This window comes from Quercus robur, chromosome 7 (genome assembly GCF_932294415.1).
Source record: "Quercus robur chromosome 7, dhQueRobu3.1, whole genome shotgun sequence".
NCBI classification, from domain to species: Eukaryota; Viridiplantae; Streptophyta; class Magnoliopsida; order Fagales; family Fagaceae; genus Quercus; species Quercus robur.
In genome coordinates, this window is record NC_065540.1 from 19,877,412 (window position 1) to 19,902,803 (window position 25,392).

The 25,392-nt window shown below is 35.1% G+C and overlaps 2 protein-coding genes, 1 long non-coding RNA gene and 2 other non-coding genes across 6 annotated transcripts; all 5 read left to right on the forward strand.

Moving 5' to 3' along the window:
- The first annotated feature begins 412 nt into the window (after positions 1-412).
- Positions 413-1,112, forward strand: LOC126690862 (uncharacterized). Its single transcript, XM_050385984.1, has one exon. It carries the CDS (start codon positions 449-451, stop codon positions 965-967), a length of 519 nt encoding a protein of 172 aa, XP_050241941.1. The 5' UTR covers positions 413-448; the 3' UTR covers positions 968-1,112.
- Positions 1,113-1,749: 637 nt separating this feature from the next.
- On the forward strand, positions 1,750-10,536 carry LOC126692681 (probable proteasome inhibitor). Its single transcript, XM_050388379.1, has 9 exons — positions 1,750-2,061; positions 2,164-2,335; positions 2,419-2,550; positions 7,097-7,183; positions 7,999-8,076; positions 8,174-8,211; positions 8,317-8,407; positions 8,486-8,563; positions 10,259-10,536. Exons 1-9 carry the CDS (start codon positions 1,887-1,889, stop codon positions 10,329-10,331), a joined length of 924 nt encoding a protein of 307 aa, XP_050244336.1. The 5' UTR covers positions 1,750-1,886; the 3' UTR covers positions 10,332-10,536.
- Positions 10,537-18,605: 8,069 nt separating this feature from the next.
- Positions 18,606-18,678, forward strand: TRNAA-AGC (transfer RNA alanine (anticodon AGC)). The gene has a single exon. It is a non-coding gene; the product is annotated as a tRNA-Ala (tRNA).
- Positions 18,679-18,758: 80 nt separating this feature from the next.
- Positions 18,759-18,840, forward strand: TRNAS-AGA (transfer RNA serine (anticodon AGA)). The gene has a single exon. It is a non-coding gene; the product is annotated as a tRNA-Ser (tRNA).
- Positions 18,841-19,697: 857 nt separating this feature from the next.
- On the forward strand, positions 19,698-20,925 carry LOC126692682 (uncharacterized). 2 transcript variants are annotated; one of them, XR_007645060.1, is made up of 3 exons: positions 20,077-20,371; positions 20,456-20,743; positions 20,911-20,925. It is a non-coding gene; the product is annotated as an uncharacterized LOC126692682 (long non-coding RNA). The 2 variants fall into 2 exon arrangements; XR_007645059.1 differs by lacking the exon at positions 20,911-20,925 and having other exon boundaries at positions 19,698-20,371; positions 20,456-20,694.
- Positions 20,926-25,392: the final 4,467 nt, after the last annotated feature.

Consider the following 25,392-nt stretch of genomic DNA (forward strand, 5'->3'; position numbering starts at 1 on the left):
GTAAAAAACTAAAAATTAGCAACTTCTGATCACCTTCTATTCCTTCATAGATTTATGGGGACTAGAGGGCCCTAATTTTTTTTTAAAATAATTTCTGTCACATTATTTAATTTTCAATCTAATTGCATTACAAGTTGACAAATAAACATATTAGAGATCTACATGTTCCCTTGATTCAAATCCTGGTTGTATTTCTAATATTCTAATGCCTACTCGTGTCTCTTCCCCAATTCCCCCTATTCCACAGACACCCCATTAAACCAAAAGTACAAAATTGAATAAATTATATTTGGAATCAAACAAAGGGAAATTTCCATCGAACCACACTAGTATGGGATCAGCTTTTAATGCAAACCGCCCTATATATAGCACCTAAATCCAATGTCTACCTTCATACCCTCAAAGAGAAAAAGCATCTCTAATAACCCCCCAATCCCATATACTAAAAATGGCTCAATTTCTATTGCTTTACTTGATTTTAACAGAAGCTTTGTTTGTTCTAGCCTTGGCCAGTGAAAAGACTCAGACTATGGTCCAGCCTAATGGATCACCAACCTTAAATCCACCGTCTCCAAGTCCATCCAATGGTGAAAATTTGTATAATACAGAAGCACCCAGAACTAGAAAACTTGGAAAGCACCATCCTAAAATGTTGAAGTCATATGGTGAACATGTTTTCAGCCCAAGCCCATCAGACGCACCTCAAACAGTTGAGAAAATGCACTCTACAGAAGAATCCAGTTCTTCGATTCAAACAAGTCCAATTGATCCAAACAATCAAGAAAATGTGAGTGATCAAGAGCAGGGGATCCTCCCAAGAAAGCAGCATCACTCTGTGGATAAGTCAATTGCTGGAGGTGGTGTAATACTAGGGGGGCTAGCCACAACTTTCTTAGTGGCAGTTTTTTGTTACATAAGAGCTACTGGAAGACACAAGGACAAGGCAGTAGCAGAGACTGTTGCTTAAATTACCAGTAATATATTGACTATTGTATACATATCACATATTGGTCTTGTTAGAAGTTACCCTCTTTTGATCAAAACTGTAAAGAAATCTATATATAGTACATGATTTTCAAGCTACATTAGTGAAGATTGAATGATTTTTTTTTCTTTTTCTTTTTAATTGACTCCTTAACTTTGATGAAATCATTAAATTAACTAGGTGCAGGCTTTGCTCTAGTCACCATGTTAACGTGCATTGCACTTTTCAATATAAACCATTTTTAATATAACCCATTTCAAGTTATTTCACCTCGTTTTGAGCCCTTTTGAGCACGATCAAGGGAGTAAGGGACCAATATTTTTTAGTTTTCCAATATCTTTTGGGGGTGGTGGAGTTCAAAATCCAATGTTCAAGAAAATGTTGTATTAAAAACTTAGCTAAACCTTGGGTTCATGCTATTGAAAGATTTGAGTAAGTGAAAGTAAATCTAGTATTAGGAGAAAATCTACACTCTCACATCACTTGTTTTGTTTTTGAGTTGTGGTGAGTCTTGATATTGTTGGACCAATAAAAGAACTTTTAAGTAAACTTTGGCCCAGGATTTATAATAACATAAACATAACAAATCCGAAGCTAATGAGCCCCCCCTCGGGGCTCTGGCCCTTTCTTTATATCTCTGAAATCCACCAAAATGGGCTTGAGGTTGGTCTTGGGCTTTTAACTGGCCAAACACAGCTGCGAAAATAAGCGAGACCGATTTGTCTTGCAACACAAGATATGTATAAACTTTTTAGAGTCTCTAGATTGAACCGCGAAACATCACCTTTTTATTATCGTTCTCTTTCTTCCTCAAAAGTAAAACTTCTCTTGTTGGTAACTGGTATCTAGTAGCACTAACTAAACTCCTCTCAAAAAAAAAAAAAAAAAAGTGTTGTATAACATGGCGACTGACAAGACGGTGATGGCGGTGATCAGAGCAGCGAGACCCTCGTTCCGCAACATCTACGACAAGATTGCCTTTGCCGTACACGCCACCTTCCTCGCCTCCGGCCATGTTCTCGTCGCCACCGGTCCCCCTGCCTTCTCCGACAACGCCCTCTCCTCTACCTCCACAGGTACACACACTCCCTCTCTCTCGATTTTTTCTTCTAAATTATAGGTTTGAATTATTAAAGAAAAGCAAAACGACTAGTCGTTTGGGGTTTGTGTGTGCGCAGAGGAGGTGGGTATCGAGGAGTGGAACGAGCAAGAAGACGAGTACGCGTTCGTGTACATAAACCCAGAAAAGGATTGGAAGAAAGTGCTGGTCAAGTGCCTTGTCATCAACGACAAGTTTCTCGTTGATGCTCTCCCCGAGGGGGCTCCCGAGCCTCTACATCTTGAAATTAAGTATGTTTTCTCTGCTTTTTCAATTGGGTTTTTTTTTTTTTTTGGTAAATATTCAATTGCAAATATGGGTTGTTAAATTTCAGTCCTGAGGACTATGTTGGTGGAAATGGGGGTACCAATTATTCTACGCAATATAAGAATCTGGAGGGTCTCGTGAAGACTCTTGATACTCAACTTCTGTCTAAATTGTATGCTTCTCCACAACCTCCTCCAAGGTATTTGATCTTAATCTTTCTCAGAGATTATCTGTACATTAATGTAATGTTAGATTCATATGAGCATTTGAGGCACTTCCTGATTTGAACATTGTTTATTTGCTTATTTATGTGTTTTTTCTAAAATGAATTAGTCATTGATTCATATATAATTGCTTTGTTGAAGAATAAACAAACACTTTATGTTCACGATGATGGATACAAAGGGTCTTGAAAAATTACATAGCAAAGCTAAGAGAATCATGAAATTCTGAAACATAGGTACAATGATTAAACTTCCAAACCCGAGACCACTCAAACAGGTTGCGAATCAATAATGATTTCAACTGTTTTTGGGATCTTTCAACATACTGGAATGTGCGAGAATCGCGCTCCTTCTATGCTAACCACATTAAACAAGATGACACTAAATTCTAGACATCTGAGGAGTTGCTTGTCAAACCAATTCCTTCACCCAAATGATAAGGATGAAATCGTCATTGGCATTACCCAGTGAACTTCAAACATAGAGAAAACTTCACGCCACAAGGCATAAGTAAAATCATAGTGAAGCAATAAATGACGCACTATTTCCCCACTATACTTACACAAACAACACCAACCCACTAAAGAGATGCCCTTCTTATTGAAAATTATCAATGGTAAGGATTTCATCCCAAGTGGAAGTCTACATTAAAAAAGAAACCCTCTTTGGAGTTAACATGCCATATGCTCTTCGAAGGAAAGGGAATACCACCTGTACAACAAATAGCCTTATAGAACGAGTGCACATCAAAGGTACCATTCGCATTTAAAGACCGTCTCATCCTATCTCCCCCCTCCTCATTAGGTACCAGAGAGTAAATATGGGTAAATAATGAGGTCACTGAATCCAGTTCCCAATCATGCACCTTGTTGTGGAAGTTAATTTTCCAATTCCTTCCCTCACCACTTGCATTGGGGTTCAACAATTCAGCCACTGAGGCTTCCTTGTCAATGTAACAAGCAAACAAGACCGGATATAACTCCTTTAAAGGCGTGTGTCAACACCACGAGTCATGCCAAAACCTAGCTTGAACACCATCACCAACATCAAAAGTCACATGTTGTAAAAAAGTCTACCAGCCCATTTTGATTCTCCTCCAAAGGCTACAACCATGCAATCCTTGACTTGCTTTTGTGCAACATCCACCCCATTCTTCACCATATTTTGAAGCTACAACCTAGTGCCACAAATGTGTAGTTTCATGTCCAAACCTCCTTAAGCACTTCTCCAATAGAGCTTGATTGAAGTTTCCAATTTTCTTAATTCCCAAACCTCCCACCTCAACAGGGGAACAAACCTTGTCCCAAGCCACTAATGGGCATTTAAATTCTGCATCTGTTGAACCCCACAAGAAATTTCTGTGAATCCTTTCCAGCCTGTCAACAACAAATCTGGGAATAGAGAAGAAAGAGAGATAATATGTTGGCAGACTCGAAAGCATGCTCTTCAAGAGAGTAAGTCTCCCGCCCTTGGATAGATAAAGTCTCTTCCAACCAGAGAATCTCCTCTCCATCTTTTCCAAGATAGAATTCCACACAGAAGTGGCTTTGAACGGAGCACCTAATGGCATCTCCAAATATGTCGTAGGCAATATTTATCAAATAAAAAAAAATGTCATAGGCAATGAACCAATACAACATAAAATGTTTGCCAATTCAACCAAGTTATCAACCTCCCCTGTTGGAACCACTTCTGTTTCCTGATTAACTTTCAAGTCTGTCACAGCTTCAAAGAAAATGAGAATGATCAGTGCTTATTATTTAGAAAATGTGTAATAAAGGGTGGTTGGCAATAGAAATGAAGATGTTCAAGTGCAAAAGCCACGTCGGTGGCTATATTGAATCTCTTCATTAAGTTCAAGTCCCTCTGGTGGGGAGCCTGTTCTTCTACATGCAGCCACTTTTCAAGACTCCCGTTAGGCATTAAAGCTGCGTTTGGATTGCGCTGAAAACCAGCGCGTTTGCGTTTTTCAGCCTTTTTTTTTTTTTTTTTTTTTTTTTCACGCGTTTTTTAGATTTGCGGTTACTGTTCATGTACTGTTCAATGAACAGTTACCGCAAATTTTGACTTTTTCAAACTTTTTCAGCCAATCAGTGCACATCGTGTACTGTTTACGGACCCACAAATTTCACTTTTCAGCAACTTTTTCATTAAAAATGGATCCCACGGTACTATTCACACATTTAAAAATTATTTTGCTACAGTATTTTTCAGTTTTCAGCGGTATCCAAACGGACCCTAAGTCATATACAAGAGCTTTGAAATCATTGCCTCTAAAGTCAACACTTAAGCATGAAGTTATGATCTTCACTAGATTCTGATGTCGAATGTTTCTAAAGGCTTTAAATTCTGCCATGAAGTTCTTTGATGCTCCTTGTTTTGAAGATTAAGTACCTTGACTGCAACTTCTATTCCATCTCCATCTAAAATTCCCTTGAACACAGAACCATAACTCCCCTGGCCAATTAAATTGTTTGGTGAAAATCCTTCTGTTGCTTTGAACAATTGCAAAGGATGGTAGAAAAAAGTACAATAACACATGTAACCCCAACAAGTACAGGTACTATTACTTTCAGCAATATGAAACTCCTCTGTCTCTGAGTGGGTTTGGCAGGACATACTGATAGCTGAGATGCTCATATACCACCACAAAGTATACTGTTTACCATGGCTGACACTGCACTTGAATTCCTAAATATGCCTTCCATTGGTACTTCACCATCAAGATTGTTGAAAGACAAATTTAGATAATGCAAAAGAGGAAAATTATCAAAGTATAGAGGGATATTACCTGTCAAGTTATTATGTGAGAGATCTAGGACTCAAATACCAGTAAGATTACTCAAAGATTGGGGAATGTTTCCACCAAAGAAGTTGTTGTGCATGTAAAGTTGTTCTAAGGTCAAACAATTTCCAACATTATTAGGAATCTCACCAGAGAATAAGTTGTTAGAGATATACAGCTCCACAAGAGTTTTTAGATTTCCGATTTCTAGTGGTAAAGGACCACTCAGAAAATATTTTTAGCAAGTCCAAGGAAATGGACCGAAAACAAAGATTAAGAATTTGCTTGGGAAAGCTACCATTCAGACCATTCTGAGAAAGGTTCAATAATTGTAAATTTTGACAATTCCCCAAAGTTTTGGGTATATAGCCTTTTAAATTGTTATTATAGTAATTTTACCAAGGGAGGGAGGAATCTGTCCTGTAATTCTATTTCTAGACAACATCAGCAACTGCAGGCTCTTTAGTTTTCCAATACCACTCGGGATTGTACCAACAAGAGCATTGCTTCCTATTCCCAGTATACTTATGTTAACAAGGTTCTCAACCCTAATAGGAATACTTCCATATGTTTGATTCCCTCTATTAATAAAGGATTTAAGTTGGGATGAAATATTGACAATGGAGTTGGGCAATACACCTCCAAAATAATTATTGTCTAATCCCAACCTTGAAGCATTGCAACAAAAGAATGGTGTCATCAACAAATAAAAGATGGGAAATGCTCCAACCTTCAGCCATATTAGATCCCACTCGAAAGACATGGATAAAAGCATACATCTCAGTATTCTTCAACATCCTACTCAAAACCTCCATAATAAGAAGTAATAATAATAGTGATAGCAGGTTTCCTCCTCAAACCCCATGAACTACTAGAAAATCAGCTGGGGAACCATTAACAAGAACAAAAAACCGAACAGTAGAAATACAAGCTCTCATCCGCTTGACCCACTTTTCCCCAAAGCCCATCCTATTCAATAAATAGAACAAAGAATCCCAACTCACATGATCATAAGTTTTCCCAATATCTAGCTTGCAAATAACCCCCAAGACACAACTCTTTGCTCTACTATCAAGGCATTCAATTGTGATAAGCACTGAATCCAAAATCTATCGTCTATCTTACAAAGGAATTTTGAGTCTCTGATATGAGTTTATCCAGCACCCCCCTCATTCTATTAGCCAACAGGCCCAACACCTTCGCCAATAATTTGTAGATGCTACCAATTAGGCTAATGGGGTGAAAATCCCTTATATTGATGGCATTAATTCCTTTTAAGGAGGAGGCATTAAGGGATTTTTCAAAACACAACTTCTATGGAAATCACCAAATTCAACAGTTGTTGTGTTAGTTGTTTTACTTGTTCCTATTTTATTCGGTCTAAATGTTGTTCTGTTCCTAGTTTTAAGTCAATGAATGTTGAAAGGAGATGTATAAAATAAACAAGACATCTAAATAAAGACAATTTTCTGTGTTTGGAGGTTGTGCTCTCTCGAAGCAGTCCACATTTCACTTCATCTCAATTTCCTTAGTTTCCAAAATAAAGACAATTTTCTTTGCAGAAGTATCAAATAATTTGTGATTGTTTATATATAACTTGATCAGGGATTTAATTTTTAATTTGACTTGAAATGTGGCTTTTCATTTTGAACCCTGAAAAAGATAAAAGTATTTCTTAACAACAATGCTCATCCTATGATTTACCATTTATGATTATTTTCCTTTCTACTCTGCAGTTCAGAGACCAGTGAAACATCAAGCAGGAATGTAAACATTGAGGTTCCAATTGGCAGACCTTCAAGCCCTCAAACCCATCCTTCAGGGTCTCTCTCTCTCTCTCTCTCGTTGATAATTTGAATAGCCAATTTGACAATGTGTATGTGGTCCAATACATAGTTGTCATACATTTATTAGTTTGAACTTTTTTTTGGGCAACTGCAGTTAGGGTAGGGTCTTTCTAATAAATTCTTCACATACTGTAGAAACTTTGTTTCTGAATGTTGAACAAATTCTGTGACACTGACCTGGGCTTTGCGGTGGTTGGTCCATTCTTTGGATTCAATAGGCATTGAAGGGCTAGGTGGTGTCTGAGTTTGTCAATATCATTACACCAATCATGCTGTTTCAGCCTATAAATTTTACATTTTGTAATGGCTAGTTGTTTCCCTTCTCTGCGCACGTTCTGCTTTTACAGTACAGGATTTTCTACATTATTCTTTTCACAAAAGAAATTTTGTAATTTCTTTTTTGTTTCTGTTTGTGGGTATTTTACCATTAACCTTTAGCAAATGAAACTTGTTTTATTTTTATAGAGGAGCTAGAGTAGTGTTGCTTAATGTGATAAGTATTATAGTTTAGCCAAAAAAAAAAAAAAAGTATTATATGTTAATGTAGCATATTGTTTATGCTACATTCACTTATAAGGGATTGAATTTCCTTTGCTGATGATTATGTTTTGCTCCAGAATCCTGTCATAATGCATATTATCTGTTGGACCCTGTCATGTTAAAATGCTGATTTGTAGCCTAAACAGTTTCCTTGATGACTGTGGTTTTACAGTCCCTGAATTAAAAATAATGTTTATATAATTACTTATCAAACTATGAGGCTAATTAAATGTGTTTGGTGTGCTTTGTAGAATCATTTATCCTCCTGTTTATCCTAGTGGTGTTAGTGATATTTTTCCCAGTCCCGGTGCTGGAATGTACCCAACCCGGTAATTTTCCTTCACAAATATTTGTTGGTCATTGCCGACCTTTTTGGTTGTTGCATTACTCATTGTTTATATGTAAATTTCTTTTGATTGTCCTCAGGCCTGGTTTTGGAACTGGTGGTGGGAGCATGTATCTAGGTTCGTACAACGAGGCGTTCTTCTCCTGCCCGATTCCCCCACCCCCCCTCATTTGTTGGCTGAGTTTGTTTATTTAGTTAAAATTCTTTTGTCATGTGGAAGCAGGACCTAATGATCCTCGCTGGCGCGGAATGGTGGGAGACCCTGTATTCCCTGGTGGAATTGGGGGAGATCCTGGATTCCCTGGAGGACTACCGTGAGTTTTTCAGATCTCTCTCTCTCTGATTTGCTATCATACTGCCAAGTTCTAATTGTAATTGGTTTTTTTAAACAGGGGTGTTCCTCCAGGTGCTCGTTTTGATCCCTATGGCCCACCTGGTGTCCCCGGTTTTGAGCCAAATCGATTTACAAGGTACATTAAAAATTTAAATTCACCACAATAACTGAGTAATTCTCCAAAGTTTTATGATTAAAACCAAACCTTGTTTCCTTAATCATGTGAAATACAGTGATAATGCTGGATTTCAATGTGATAGGTGGTTTAGAAGATATCAGTTTAATTCCTGACCTAGATTCAAGTTTCCCAATGAGTTAGAGGGTGGAAATGGGGTTGGGGTGATTTCTGACTTTGTCCCTAATACTGATTTTTTTTTTTTTTGGGGTGTGATCTAATTGGAGTTTGGACATATTTTCACCTGGTTTCCACATGAGTTACTGTTAGACAGTTGAATTATATGAAATACTTCTTTTTTCTGTTTTTCATAGATATTCTTAAAGCCTATGTTACCGTTCTCCCAAAATAAAAGAAGAAAAAATAAACTCTATTTTACCAAAAGTAGAAAGTTAATTGCTTGTTGTACGAAGTTTTGGGCTGAAGCATGTTTTCCATCTATTTATTACATTACATTGGGAAGTTTGTATGACCTAGGGAGGGATAAATTTACCGTGTATCTTCAGCCAAAGGAAAAATAAAAAAATAACAAAATTGAAGAACATGAAAATAAAAGATAGATAACCTAGGAGTCAGCACTTAGGCCTATTTGGAGTCAACACCAATTAAAGAGAGAACATCTAGGTGTTGATACCTAGGGATAACTTGAGTCGGCACTAGTCCATTGGAAAAATTCAAAGAGAAATTGTAGTCATCAATCAAACTGTAATCTCTCCGTAGGGGTACAATATTGTACTTATATAGGCTACTAAACTAAACCCTAATTCTGACTTGGAAAAACCCAATTATTTGAGTTACAGAAATAGACTTCACTGGTGGAAATAAAATACTAAAACCTAATTAATTACTAAGACTTATAATAAATTACAATTGACCAATAAAAATACAATTGACTCCAAAATTTAATAATTAGCCAAGAGCCTTTCAGTTTAACTTGCGCCTCCCCACCCCCTAACTATTGAATTTAAAAAAAAAATGTAATGATATTAAATTAAAATAAATATTTTTTTGTACTTTTTCTTCATAGTTTCTTGTACCAGCCTGTGCTTATAGGAAGTACAGGGCTCTAGGAACATTCCGAGTTTAATTATCCCATTACAGGGTGTTCGTGTTCATGTTCGTATAATACAGGATTTGATATTACTGCTTTAGTATGCTTTTTTTAATTTTTTTATTATTTTATTTTATAATTCAATAGTTACAACAGTTAGTATGCATTTGAGCGCACACGTTGGTGGTTTAAAGGAGACATGCAGATTCCAAAGCCACCAAATTGAACACCTCCCATTTTTTCTATCTGGCAATATATATGTTGGCCTGATCCATTTGCTGAACTGGGTTAAATGGACCTGGTGAATTTTCTGGGCGTGACTGGTAATGAACTTGAAACAGTTACATGAATTTTTCAGTACTTTGCCTCGCGTTTTGTAAATGTATAGTTGTATACAACTGGCCTATGGGCTGACTTTATCATAGTATGTGGGATTTGACGAGTGTTCAAATTGATAGGTTAAGGTTAGAGGGGTTTTCTATCTAACATGATATGTTGGAATTGAGTGTGTTCCGGGGTACATAAATTAGGGCAATGCAGCACTAAATCGGAACCTCTAGTAGCAACAACAAGCATTTAACATAATTCCTTTCTGTTTCTTTCAGAGACCCGCGGAGACCTGGGAGAGGGACACATCCAGACTTGGAACATTTTGGGGGCGGTTCAGATTTCATTTAGAGCACTCTTTCAATAAACTTTGTTTTCTTGCGACACTTTCCTTTCAAGAGAACATGACCATAACCCTTCTTTTCTTTGTTTTGGGTTGTTCTTTGGGGGTGGGGGGCTAAGACACTGTATATATGTTATTAAGTTTTTTTTTTTTTTTTTTTTTGTGAAATATATTTTATTAAAGATATTGGAGCGAATGTGGTTTAATGTTTAATAGTTCGCTCTTTTTTTTTTTTTTCATGTGTGTAGATGGTTTTAAATTTTAGTATGTGTCCAAATCCATTCAGCAATAAATAAGCAAATAGCTTGCGTCCAAAATGTATGTCTGGATAGACTTAAAACTCAAGTTATTTTCACTGCAGCTTATATGGTATTTTCAATAAATAATCACATGAATACAACAATAGATCTTGAGTGGTAGGGATCTCATCAAACTAGACCTGCCAGCCTAAGCAATCAAGACGGATATTGGGTTTTAGTATTTTAGACTTGATTTCCCACTAGAGGGAAAATGTCTATTTAGTTTTTGACCCAAATTCAGCTCAGCACATCCTCAAAAATCAAAGTGCACCTGTATCAAAATCCACAAGACTCTAATGGTCTGTTTGGATCCCTTGGACTTGGATTTGGATTTAGATTTGAGGGGGCCTAAATTCAAATTCTTTGTTTGGGCAAGTTCAAAGAAATGGATTTGGATTGGTTTCAAATCCAACTAGAATTTAATAGGTCCAAATCCATGGATTTCAAATTCCCTCACACACGTTGGAATTTGGAGATCTCTCATGCACGTTGTGCTCTATTTCTCTCTCTTGGCTCGTTTCTCTTTGTGTCTCTCTTTCTAGCCACAACTCACAAGCTCTTCTTCCCTCTCTCCCTCTCCAACTTCAAGTTTGTTTTTCTCTACTCTTATGACTTATCTTCCTCTTTAACCTCCCTAATTCTCTCTTTCTACTAAATCTAAATCCCAAAGGATGTGGGATTTATTTGATTTTTTTGTGGGTTTGTTTGGGTTTTGTTTGATTTGTTTGTGGGTTTTGTTTGATTTGTTTGTGCATCTTGTTTCATGGTATTTTTAATAATTTATTTTGGGTTTGTCTTTATTTTCTATTTGTATTTTCGTTTGTGAGATGCAAATTATGTGTTTGATGAAATGCTTTTATGAACTGTCTATGAGTTGTGAAGTAATAAGTGAGAGAATATTCATTTGAAATAATGTAAAGAAAGTTCATAATTGCTAGTATAGAGTTCTTGCTATAGGCCTTTTTATGTTATTTCAAACTGTAACTAGAAGTTGTCATTAAAAAAATCTATAATAACATCAACTGGAAGGTTTTTCAATTGCTCTCTTTAAAATTTGATTTTTCTAAATAGGTTTATGGTACCGGTCAACATTGAATTCATTTTCTAAGCTGCCTTCTAGGTTAGGAACATAATTTTGCTACCTTCTCATTTTATGCTGGGAATTAGAATTCAAAGGAAACCTTAAATATAAAGGTTGCACATGTATAATCTAACCTTTGTCTTTAAATGTAGATGGTCATCATGAATGTCAGAACATAATAAATAAGTAACAAATATAATTACAATCACGTTTGAGATTTTGAATGTTGAGAAAAAAGACCCATGCATTTGGGTGTCCTCTTTAGGTTTTTTTTTTTTTTTTTTTTTTTTTTTTTTTTTTTTGAGAATGGAGTGTCCTCTTTAGTTGATATAAAACATTTTAGTTGTCAATAGCTGGCAAGATATTTTTTTAGTTGGCTATGACTAAAAATATTTAGTCATTACCTTGTCAATTGGATTATCAATATTACCTCATGTATTTAAAATTTTTTTAAAAAAATGTAGAAGGATTAAAAAAAAATAAAATAATATATTTATTGATCTTAAATTCAAATCCAAATTTAGGTATCTAAACAATGGAATTTCAAATGATGAATTTAAATCCTTCATTGTTTGAAAAGACCCAAACAAGGAATTTTAAAATTAAGGGATTTCAAATCAAGGCATTTTAAATTAATGGATTTCAAATCCAAATCCAAATATTGCCATCCAAACACAACCTAAGTACATATGAATCCGAAGCACCTAATTTCTCAATGATATAATGCTTATTTGATTGAGCAACAAAGATCAATTCCATGATAGTGCCCTTCTATAAAAAGCATATTGGAAGGCACTATGAAGGCTTGCCCTTAACTTTAGGATAGTTTTACTTATACCCCCTAAACATTTATTTTAGTCAATTTAATACTGTAACAAATAAACTCCTTTAACTTTTTATTTTAGTTAATTTAGAACATATATTTTGGTATTGTAACCACTAGACTCTTTTAACTATTATGTTGTGGTAAGACCCCTTCATTTTTTATTTTTTATTTTTTATAGTGTGTGTTTGGGATATGATTATAAGCAAGCTTTTTTTTTTCTTCTTCCATATTTTCTATTATTTGTGAGTCTCACGTGATTTCTGCAAAAAAGAAACTTATTTTTTGCTTTGGTTAGCTTATTGCCCAACCAGCCAGGTACTGTTTACAGGTCCCACTCTAATGTTTTTGGTAAAAAAAACTAGGTACAGTAAACTGTTTGCAGATCTCACCCTATGAATTTGCTCAAAATGCTAAGTATATTTAGCTTATTGTGGGTCTCACTCTCATTTTTTGCTATCGTACTTTCAGCAAAAAAAAAAAAAAAAAGAATCAACTTATTTAGCACAAAAAAAAATAAAAAAACTAGATAAGTTGTTTCTAAACAGATTGTAGTGGGCCTTTTTGGTTATATCGGGTTGGGCTGCCTCCTGTGGTATTGCGCTCAAATATTTTGAGTAAGGGAGTTGAGACTGGTCCAACTGCAACTCAATTTGGTCCAGCTTGTGCACAAACTATGTCTCATTCGCCAAGAGCGCGCTTACGGGGGGTAGATCTGTTTTAGATGAGTCATGGCAGACAGATATGATAATAATAAGACAAAAGAAAGTACTTTGATTTCTTAATTAAAGTGAATAGATAATCCTTAATCAAGAAAAGATAATCACAATTTAACAACAATTACTTTTATAAAGAAAGTAAAGGGAATAAATGGGTAGTATATGGGTTAATTAAAAGAAGAAAGAAATCAGATTAAATCTGATCTGCATGACCAAAACTAGATAGGGAAGAACGCCTTTTCTCAAAGTGAATAACCTCCCAGGGAAATCTTGCTGTGGAAATTAATCACTTTGAAGGAAGCGGACCTGAATGGTTGGTGCACAAGAGAACTTTTTGTTTTCGGCAAAGAGTAGGACTTTGAGAGGGAGAGAAGGAATCAACCTATTGGGGCATGCCTGCCGCTCTAACTCTCTATCTTTTTCTTTCCTTCTCTTCTAATATTCCCCTTTCTTATCTTTTTTCTTTCTTTTTCTTTTTCTTAATACTTGTTTTCTATTTCTTGGTTTTCAAATTCCTAATACCGTGGTGCTTGTATCGTTCTCCCCTGTACACGGCAAGGGCCTCTTTTTATAATGTCTATCGTGACCGAGTTTTACTATTTTAGCCCTTAACCACTTTTGTCTAGTTTGGGTGTACTTGCCGACCACCACTGGTTTATCTGTGTGCCACTCCCCATCGCCAAACAAAAGAAAACTATTTTGTTTGTTTGTTTGCTATGACACCCTTCCCTGCTACGGTGTGGGTGCCTACTCTCTCCCTATCCCTCATGGCATGCACCTAGTAGTTTCAACTCAGCTTTGCTTTTTTTGGGTGATATGTAATTTCAGCAAAACACTTCCCCCAAAAGAGCCCGAGCAGGAACCTCAGAATAGGTTTTTCACTCTCCCTACCACCAAACCATGCCCTTTTACCTCTGACCCATGACCTCACCGTGTCTTGTATTAGCTGGGTACAGGCTGGTGAGGTCTGGGCCTTATGCGTGCCTCTCTTCCATGTATGTCCAAAATTTGCCTGTTGCTCATGCGTTTGTCGGGGTTGGCCTGCATAGTCTGCCGTTCGTTTTTGACTATTTTCTGGTTCCCTTTTCCTTTATGGCTTACCCCACTTAGGGGCTGGGCTTTGCTTGACGGTGGGTTTTGCCTTTCTTCAGCCCACCCTTTTTCCTGCTACTATCTCCTGCCATACCACTTTATCATTCCTGCTGCGAAGTTGTTTGCCTTAATCCTGTTGGGCCTCTTTGGGCTTGCCGTTTATTCTTCTCCCAATGGCCCAATACGACCATTGGTTCTTTTATTACATCACTGGCGGGCTCCTGTGTCCCATTCGTTTTCTATTGGGCGTCCTTGGCCCATTTTCTTTCCTTAGGTTTCGTTGGCTCTTTTCTTAACTTTACATTCCCATGGGCTTTTATTGAGTTCTTTGGGTTTCCCCAGCCCAATTGCATTATCCCTCATCCTTGGGGCTCATGGGCTTGCCATTAACCCCTTACTTTTTTTTGCTTTTATTACTTTGGGCCTGCTGTGGCCCATTCTCACTTTTCCACATCATATACTGCCCATTGTTTGCTTTTTCTCTTTTTTTGGGCTCTTTTAAGCCCATTTATCCCCTCAAGACCCATTTGTTTATCTCATGGACCTGTGATCCATTATTCCTGTCGCTTGGGCTTAATGAGTTTTCTATCCATTTACCAACTCTTTTCTGTCCGCGTTGCTGGGCTTCTCCTTTCCACTTGAGCTTCCAAAATGGCCATCAACACAAATTAACTAAAATAAAAGTTTAGAGAGTACTACCCAGAGTTTAACTATCAAGTTCAGGATGGATTCGAAGCTAAAAATTATCTCTACAAAAGTAACTTTATTCTAAGCTGAAGGTTCCAAATTCAAGACATATGTAAGAATAAATTGTCCTATAATAACGTATTTATTTGATAACTTCATATATGTAATGGTTTAATAAGATGTTACATATCCTTAAAACATTTGTTAATGGAGAAGTAAGTTTCCTAAGTAACTCCAACTTTGATGGGCAATTGGAGATTATAGATACAAGGAATTTGGTCATCTCTCTACCTATAAAAGAGACATTCAGCTACTCCATCACTGACACTGAATATTTAAAGAGAAAAAAGGGTTAAGAGAGAGAAACCAATTCTATAAGAATTAGGGCAAAACTTAGGTACAGTACCTTAGGTTACCTACTTAAAATTTTGACATCTGTCCAATTTAACAACCCAAACAAACGACGTTAAAACTTTTTTTTTTTTTTTTGTACTGCAACTGCAAGAGAACCCATGACTTCTACTAGGTTTCAAACCAAAAAATGGACCTTTCTCCCTCATTTTCTCAGTAACCAAACAGGAAAGATCAAAAAATAAAAACCAAATCTACTGTGTTTCAAACCAAAAAATGGACCCTTTTCAGCTATACCCGAAACTTCCACACTCTTAACATCAACAACGCCATCGTCACAACCTCTTTCATTATTTTTTCTAGAGAGAGAGAGAGAGAGAGAGATAAAGAATCATAGATCAGAAAAGAAGAAAGGAAACAGGTACACACACACACACACACACACACACACACACACACACACTGAGAGAGAGAGAGAGAGAGAGAGAATCATAGATCAGAAAAGAAGAAAGAATCATAGATTAGAAAATAAGAAAGGAAACAGATACACATACATACACACATACCGAGAGAGAGAGAGAGAGAGAGAGAGAGAGAGAGAGAGAGAGAGAATCATAGATCAGAAAAGAAGAAGGAAACAGATTCACATACATACTCACATTGAGATAGAGAGATATGAGATTTTTTATTTTTATTTTATTTTATTTTATTTTTTGGGTTTTGGGTTTGGAAGAGAAGGGTCATAGGTGGTTTGGAAGAGAAAGGTTTTGTGTTTGGAAAAGAAACCGTTTGCAGTACAGGAAAAAGAAGGAGGAATAAAAATGTAGGGGCTAGGGCCCAAAATAATGTATTAGGCCTTGGGTCTTGTCCAAGGACACTAACAAGTCCGAGGAGAAGAATACGACTTAAATGATCCACATTACAAGTTTCATCAGTGGGGAACAAAGGGAAGAAGGTTCGAGGAGGAACTCCTCCTTGGACACGACAAACGCAGACCAAGTGTGTACTCTAGCAATTGAAGTGCGCCTCCTAAATACGTGAGAGGGAAGAAAACTCAAAATATCTAAGGAAAAACTGCCACAACTACATTAAATGCACTGTAGCTATTTTTTTGGCCACATTAATGTGGAGAAGACCCCTGAATAGTGCTGCCTTGGCTGCCACAACTCACAGAGGGCTGAAAGGGGTGTTTGATAGGATGGGTACTTAAGTGGGGATCCAGATGATCAACAAGTGTAAGGTCCAAATGATCAGAAATGAGCTATATAATGTGGAAGAGCCCCCATAAAGAGGGGGAGGCAGGAAAAGAGAGAGAGAATACTGTAGCATGCTAAACAATCTTAATATTGTGATCTGTATACGTTAAATTTTGGTCTCCTCGGACTGAATGTCCATTGGCAATGATGGCTTTTATTTGTGTTTGATTGATTTTTAACTCCATACTAGCCGTTGCCCAACTCATCAAGACCTAGTTCTTTGATCCATATTCTACAAAATTCATTGTATTGGGCTTATTAGACCAGGATTCCATACGTTTGGGCTCGGGCTCCAAATCTTGCCCCTACAAAAAAAAAAAAAAAGTTTTAACGCTGTTTGCTTGGGTTGTTAAATTGGACAGATGTCAAAATTTTAAGTAGGGAACTTAAGGTACTGTACCTAAGTTTTGCCCTAAGAATTAAGTACCTTTTATACTAAGATTTGATTTTAAGAAAATTTCGGCAATGGATCAAGGTAAGCTTTTTTATAAATAATTTTTGAAGTTGTGGAATCATGATAATTCAAGATCCTAGAATTTATATTATGGTTGTTTATTATCTAACAACATAAAGAAAATATTTACAACATAAACTACACAATGTAATGCAATCCTTGAATCTGTGGAACAACTCTTCATTGAGTGTCCCGTATCGAAAATTGTGTGTTCAAATTCACCTTGATCGTTTCTTAAAAACATTTAAAAAAAAAAATCACCTTGTTAGAAACTCAGAAATCAGAATCAATAGATGAGAAAGCATAACCAACTTGATTCAGTGCTAGTTGTCCTTCAAATTAAAACAGTTTACGGCATCGCAAATGGTCGTGAGTCAGGATTAGCCAACATTATTTTAGAGGATGGTGCATTGAATCAATTTGTATGTAATACAGCCCCTTTAAAGTCCATCAAATTCTCCTCGCTGCTCTATTGAAGTCCTCATCAGAGACACCAATAGATCTTGTCTTTTGGTATTTGTTCAATGAAGTATTATTTAGCAAAAAAAAAAAAAAAAGTTCCAAAATAAGCATTTGATTGTGCTTGAAATCAAAATTCTTTCCAATTTTACCTATGTTGTTTATTATTTAACAACATAAAGAAAATATTTACAACATAAACTACACAATGTAATGCAATCCTTGAATCTGTGGAACAACTCTTCATTGAGTGTCCCGTATCGAAAATTGTGTGTTCAAATTCACCTTGATCGTTTCTTAAAAACATTTTTTTTTTAAAAAAATCACCTTGTTAGAAACTCAGAAATCAGAATCAATAGATGAGAAAGCATAACCAACTTGATTCAGTGCTAGTTGTCCTTCAAATTAAAACAGTTTACTGGCATCGCAAATGGTCGTGAGTCAGGATTAGCCAACATTATTTTAGAGGATGGTGCATTGAATCAATTTGTATGTAATACAGCCCCTTTAAAATCCATCAAATTCTTCTCGCTACTCTATTGAAGTCCTCATCAGAGACACCAATAGATCTTGTCTTTTGGTATTTGTTCAATGAAGTATTATTTAGAAAAAAAAAAAAAAAAAAAAAAAAGTTCCAAAATAAGCATTTGATTGTGCTTGAAATCAAAATTCTTTCCAATTTTACCTTTGTCCTTCTGTTTTTTTGGCAATGTATTAAAATAATTGAATATTTTGCTTTAATTTGTGACATGCGAAAATGCTTGAGAGAATTAGTATTTTTTTTTTTCTTTTGGGGAAGAAAAAAGATAGTTGGGTTGAGACATTGATTTGGTTTGGAAATGTGAGTGAAAACCTGAAAAGAAGAATATTAATTATTCTAATATTGTTTGAGGAATTTCATAGTCGTCCTGCTGATTTGGACAGAAGAAATCAGAAGAGGCTAACTAAAGAAATAGATAAAACTACTGAAACTTGTGTGTTAGCTTTTTAGTGCATGTGGATTGACTGTACATATGTTACTAAACTAGACTACAATGTACTATAAGAATCAAACACGTCTAGGGGATGTAGCTCAGATGGTAGAGCGCTCGCTTAGCATGCGAGAGGTACGGGGATCGATACCCCGCATCTCCATTGTTGTTTTCTCATTTTTCTACTTCCAAGCATAGAAATAATTGGATACCTAAGGAAAAGTGGGCTACAAGAGCATCACCGTGGGCGTGCCGGAGTGGTTATCGGGCATGACTAGAAATCATGTGGGCTCTGCCCGCGCAGGTTCGAATCCTGCCGCTCACGTTTCCATTAAATTAAATTTTTATTTTTATTTTTATTTTTTAAAATTCTCTGATGAACCCAAAGTTCTTAAAGATTATGGCCTCAAACCAAGAATCATATTAAACCACAAGTTGTGTGACATACGTTTTGAGTGGTGGATTTGTCTGGCAAAGTGAACATAGTCCCAGGTTAATTAAGAGCTCCTGCAAACTGAACTTGTTGTAAGGGTAAGGTTAAATTAACTTAATCAATAGCTACCGTGTGCAATTTACTTAAGACAAAGACTTCCTATAGTTTATATTTGTATATATCTAGTGACTATTACTTCGTAAGCAACATACTACAAAGTAATCTTCTTCTTTTTTTAAAGAAGCACATAGTAATCTATAGACGAGTGGGTGGTTGGGTTAGTTTTTTTATTGAGTTCATACTTTAGTTGGACAGAACTTCATATTCTTTAGTACAATCCTTGCTTCTGTGACTCAAAATATACGTAGTTAATTATTGCTTGATGTTTTTGTCCTTGGTTGACGAAGACTTTGGGTACTATAATGTGCATTATTAGAGCATAGAGGGACCCATGTGATGCACTCAAAATGATGTGTTGTTCTCTTACCATCCATGGAAATTCCACGGATGGTAAGAGAACACATCATTTGTTGTGGTGGAAAATTTACTAGAAATTTCACCACGAGGAAAAAATTTTCTAGATGTTTGTTCAAACCCTTTGTTCGCCTCCTAGTTATAGGCTTTAGTCATTAGCTCATCTATCACTTAACTGCCCTTTTACCCTAGCATAAGGGGAAAGGGTAATGTGTTCAATTTCAACGAAGGCCTTGATGACACACCAACACGAAAATACTTAAGAAAAATACGAAAAAGGTGCTCTAAAATCAATGAGGGCCACTTTCGATGAATCTCATATTGTGAAGTGTGAACAACTCAAAAATTCAAAGGACTCAAGAGAGAAAGTGAACAAAATGAACAACAACAAAAGGAAAAAAGCCAAAAATTCCCTTGTTTATATTTGTCTAGACTATAGAATGATCGTACAAACTACAAAGTAATGAAGTGGTTGGTAGGTCCCATCCTCCCCACTTGACTTAAAAGTTAAAAGACTTGGGGAAACTTCCACCAAGTACCTCCCCCCAATAGAGTCGTAAAGAAGTTGGAAACGTGTGACACGGCCAATTATGTCTTTCTTTGTCTTCTAGAGATAATAATATCTGTAATATGCTCCAATTATTAAAGCATAAAATAGCCACCCTTCTAGATTATTCATTATCACCGCTTTTCCACACTAAAGTAATCCATATATATGTTATCTTCTTTAACTAATATAGAACAGAGGCCTGGGTTTTTTCAAACACATTGCCAGCCTCTGTCTTGTCCTCTGGGCAATGAAATATATGGCATCTGAGGTTTAGTTCTACTCAAATCAATAAAAATATGGGTTTACCTAAGCCACTGCTTCTTCTGCTGTTGCTTACAACAATTGTTTCTACATCACAGAAACCAATAGTTACAGAAGCAAGGCCACTTTCCCAACAAAGTAAGAATTACACTATTTCTCTGTTTTTTTTCCCTAATATTTGGTGATTTTCGCTTATATTATTTAGTGTCTTTTGAATTACAGGATTTTCAGAGATTTTCTCGACACTTGGAGTTGCTTGCAAGTGTTGTGATGGCGAAAAAGGTGAATGCACGAGTACATGGACAGGGTCTTGCTCTAAGCTCCAATGCCTTCCCTGGAAATTAAACTAGCTTGTTTTACACTGTAATTTTTGTTTTTTGTGGACGTTGTTGTACATAGTTCAGTGTTCTGTTTACCAACTATATCTATATGATATGCGTTAATCGAATTGGGTTATTTTACTTTCGGTAGTCATTTACAATTCACATAAGGATCACTGCGTTAGCTTAGGTACTAGGAAGTACGCTCACCAAACTAGCAGCGTTATTCCTATCCGATATTAGAGGCGACAAAATCTGACATATCCTGTTAACATGACATCTTGAAGTTAACACGATATTAAGAAATTATCATGAAAAATGCTAACGAATGACCTAAGGATTACTGCGTTAGCTTAGGTACTAGGAAGTACGCTCACCAAACTAGCAGCGTTATTCCTATCCGATATTAGAGGCGACAAAATCTGACATATCCTGGTAACATGACATCATGAAGTTAACACGATATTAAGAAATTGTCATGAAAAATGCTAACGAATGTCCTAAGAGCACTTGCTAAAAATTCAATTAAAGAAAGTTTTTATGGGAAAAGAAAAAAAACAATTAATGTTTTGACAGTTTATTTTATTTTTCATAAAAGTGATGTTAAAATTTTTCTAAAATAGATTTTTGACAAGTGCTCTTAGGACACTCGTTAGCATGACCCAATTACCAATTAGTAGGTAATGAGTCGATGTTTAACAGACTCATATAGTATTCACGTTGACACAACTTACTCTTTTAATAAAAGTGTCATGTTTGTATTTAACTCACAAATCTATCTAACCCGTTTATTAAATATTATTTTGCCAATATACATTTTAAAATTCTAGGTATTTAAACTTACTAGTTGTTGTAGTTGATGTTTTTTGACATTTTGTAATTTATTAATAGTGATATTGGGATATACTTTTATTTTGAATAATTATTTGTGATGTAGTTATTTGTTAGTTTTTAAATTTTTTTTATTTGTTTGGTTTTTCATAGTTCAAATCAATTGGGTTAATATTAAAATTTATATATATTTTTTCGCTTTGATAAGTTTGATAAATGAGTCGACACGACTTAGCCATTTAATAAATAGGTCATGTTAGGGTTGAGTAATCCTGACTTGTTTAATAAACGTGTTCGATAGGTGTCGACTTATATAGTCGAATACTTATAAGTTGATATGGCGTGAATTTGAAATGCAATCATGAATTGTTACCCACTATTTGATAGTAAATATTTAAGGTAAGACAAAGTTTTTCTACAAACTAGGATGTAGTCAATGACTACAACCCTCACTAAAAAAATTAATATAATTACATATTTTGAAAATCTAAAAGTTGATTGCATGTTCTTTACGTTCTCAACACATATGTCAGAAACTTATTATTTATGCATAATTTCATGTTACAAAAACATTTGATTGATGGTATAACTATTGATATTTAATTTTCTAAAAAAATTTTAAGTATAGAGGATAAGGATATAGAAAGAAAATTTTCTTTCTATATCCTTTTTCTTTCTATATAGAAAGAAAATTTTATTCAATGATAAATTTGTCAAAATTGTATCAAATAAAAAGATATTAAGTGGAGTTGTAGTCATTGAATACAACCTAATTTATAGCAAAATGAAACTAACAGCTTCTTAATTAAGTTTTAAGGTAAAGTATATTTTGATCCTTCAACTTTTATTACAGCTTTTATTTCATTTGTCTTCCCACTACAAATAAGGCCAGCTCTATATGTTTTTGTCCTAAGACAAAACTCAAATTGTGGCCTTCTATATTAATTTTTTTAAAATTACTTATTTAATATTCTTATAAAATTATAGTATTTTATAAATATTTTGAGTTTGAAGTATAAAATCTTCTTTATGGTTTCATTGGTTCATTAAGGTAAAATTTAGGTACAATATTTAGGGTTAGTTTGGATACAACTTATTTTGCTGAAAACTGAAAATACTGTAGCAAAATAATTTTTAAATATGTGAATAGTGCCTTGGACCTATTTTTAATGAAAAAATTGCTAAAAAGTGGAGTTTGTGGGTCTCATAAACAATGCACGGGAGAAAAGTCAACAACTATGGTTGAAATGAAGAAAAAAAAAAGGCCAAAGTGCTAAATGCAGACGCCAATAAGTCGGATCCAAACGGGTAATTAGGTGTTGTTCTTTAGGTTTCCCTCTTAAAATTTAGCCATATAACTACTTAACTAAAAATATACTTCCATCCTATGAGAAAAAAGTCGCATAGCTGAATTTTAAGATGAAAATCTAAGAAACAATACTTAAGGTACTATACCTAAATTTTGTCCGGTTCATTAAGCCTATGGTTGGTTCCACATTAATTTTTTCATAGTGTAAATATTTTTTGGTGAAAACATTTTCCGGATTAGAAAATATTTTCAAATGTTTGGTTGCAGTCCTAAAAATGCTTTAAAAAATATTTTTGGATGTTTGGTTGTGTTATGAAAAATGCTATGGAAAACACATTTTCTACTAGTTTTTACATTTTCTCGGCTTCTAAACAAATATCATAATAGAAAATTCCAATATATACCCCCAAAGAAACAAAAGAAGAAGAAGAAGAAGAAGAGATTTGAACATTCATCAAACCAGAGAGAGAGAGAGAGAGAGAGAGAGAGAGAGAGAGAGAGAGAGAGAGAGAGAGAGAGAGGTTCATGGGTTGATGTAGAGACAACAAGATCTAGGGGTGGGTGGTCATGATGGTTAGCGTTAGTGGCTGGGTGATCATAGTGGTCTGATCGGCTAATGGGTGGGTTTCTCGACTAGTCTAATTGGCTATGTGCTCTCTCCTTTCTCTAGTTCAAGCTTTGTGAATCTGCTCTCTCTCTCTCTATGTGCTCTCTCCTTTGTCTAGTTCAAGCTTTGTGAATCTGCTCTCTCTCTCTCTCTCTCTCTCTCTCTCTCTCTCTCTCTCTCTCTCTCTCTCTCTCTCTCTCTCTCTCTCTCTCTCTCTCTCTCTCTCTCTCTCTCTCTCTCTCTCTCTCAAATGAGTGAGTGTGAGTGAGAGGATAAAAATAAAATGAGGGAAAATGAAAGTGTATTTCATTTTATACCAAAACCGGCCCTATTTCACAGTTAAAGGGAAAATGATTTCAAGTTAAATGGGTTTTTTAGTCAACCCAAACACTTATAAGATTGTAAAATGTTTCCCATTTAATCTTTTCAATCAAACCAAACATGGTCTAACTAAATCAATTGAAGTTAGCACTAAAACAAGGTTTAAACTTGTTGCACACAAAGTGTTTCATATAGTTTTATACACTCCGAAGCAACTAAAATCGCAATGAAGTCATGATTTCCAAGTTGAAAATTATGTCACAATTTCTATTGTTTTTGGGAATGTGTAAAATTGTGTAAAAGACTTTGTGTACAATAAACATGGATCTTGAAAAAAATTAGAATTAAGTGCATCAATATTTAGTTAACAAACAAATTATAAAATTATTTGCGAGTGCCATCAAAGCCTCTAAAAGGATCAAAACTACTACACTAGGCCTTTTTTTGTTGTTGTTTATTCTAGCTAAGCATAAGCATAGTACAACTACTTAGCTACAAACTAGTCACTCAAATTTAGTCTACAGTCCTATAAAAAAAATCCATATATGCTTAAATGAACAAAGTTTCTCTCCAAACTAGTTTGGGGAGGAACCCTTCAAACTCCTTATATATCTTTATATTAAATACGAATTTAGAAAATTTATTTGTTGGATTGCTTGCTTATATTCTTATTATATCCTTGATTCTTGCAAAATTTCAAGAAAATTAAAGATCAATTGCTATGTCATCAAACAAATATTAAAATTTCAAGTTTTTATGATTTAAAATTGTGTATAAATATAAGTTTGTTGATCGAATAGTAAATAACATTCGATTTGAACGAAATTTTATATGCATTTTAAAAACATAAGGAACATGAAATTTAACGGTTAGATTTTCAAAATTCACACAAAAAAAGAGATATATGAAAAGTTTGAAGAATTTCTCTCCAAATTGGTTTGGAAAGAACCTTTGTTCGGCTCTTAAACAACTTTGCACGGATGAAAACAAACATCTTAAACAACTTGATATAAAATTAAAATCCACACAACTTTTATATAAACAAAAAAAAAAAAAAAATGACATAGAAGGCTTAAAAGATATATGAAGTATAGCATAGAGCTAAACCCATAGGAAAGCAAAAAAGAACTGAATTGCAACAACACTACAAGTACCAACAACTACAAGAAGGCTTAGAAGAATCCTTTTTTCAAATTTTTTAAACACAAAGTGGCAAAGTTTCTAACAATGACCGCGAAAACACTAAGGTTTGAGATTGATTTATTTAACCTTGTGTTTTAAATTTTGCTTTGGTTGATGAGAGAGAGAGAGAGAGTTCTAGAACTCTCACTCTCAAAGAAAAGGAGCGGTAAAAAATTATAGTCCATGAAGACTTTAATAAACAAATAATGTGCCATCAATTATATAAAATATTTACAACCTTCACTTATTAGGTTGTTGAATTCCACCAATTAAATTCATTGTACATCAATTACATTATGTAGTTCTAACATTTTTCATTTTCTATTTGGGGCCTATTCCAATGGAAAAATGATAACCTACTGGTAAATTAAAACTTAAAACTTAGAGCTTTTTCCACATGTCCCTTAAGCAATTGCTGAGCTTGCCTATAGAGTAGAATCAACCCTGACTATAATAATAGGGTTTTGCTAACGAGTGCCCTTAGGACACTCATTAATAATCCACTTTAAGAAAGTTTTGATACAATTTTTATGGGAAATGAAAAAAGCTGTTAAGTTAGACGTTAATCTAATGTTTATGGCGTCCAAAT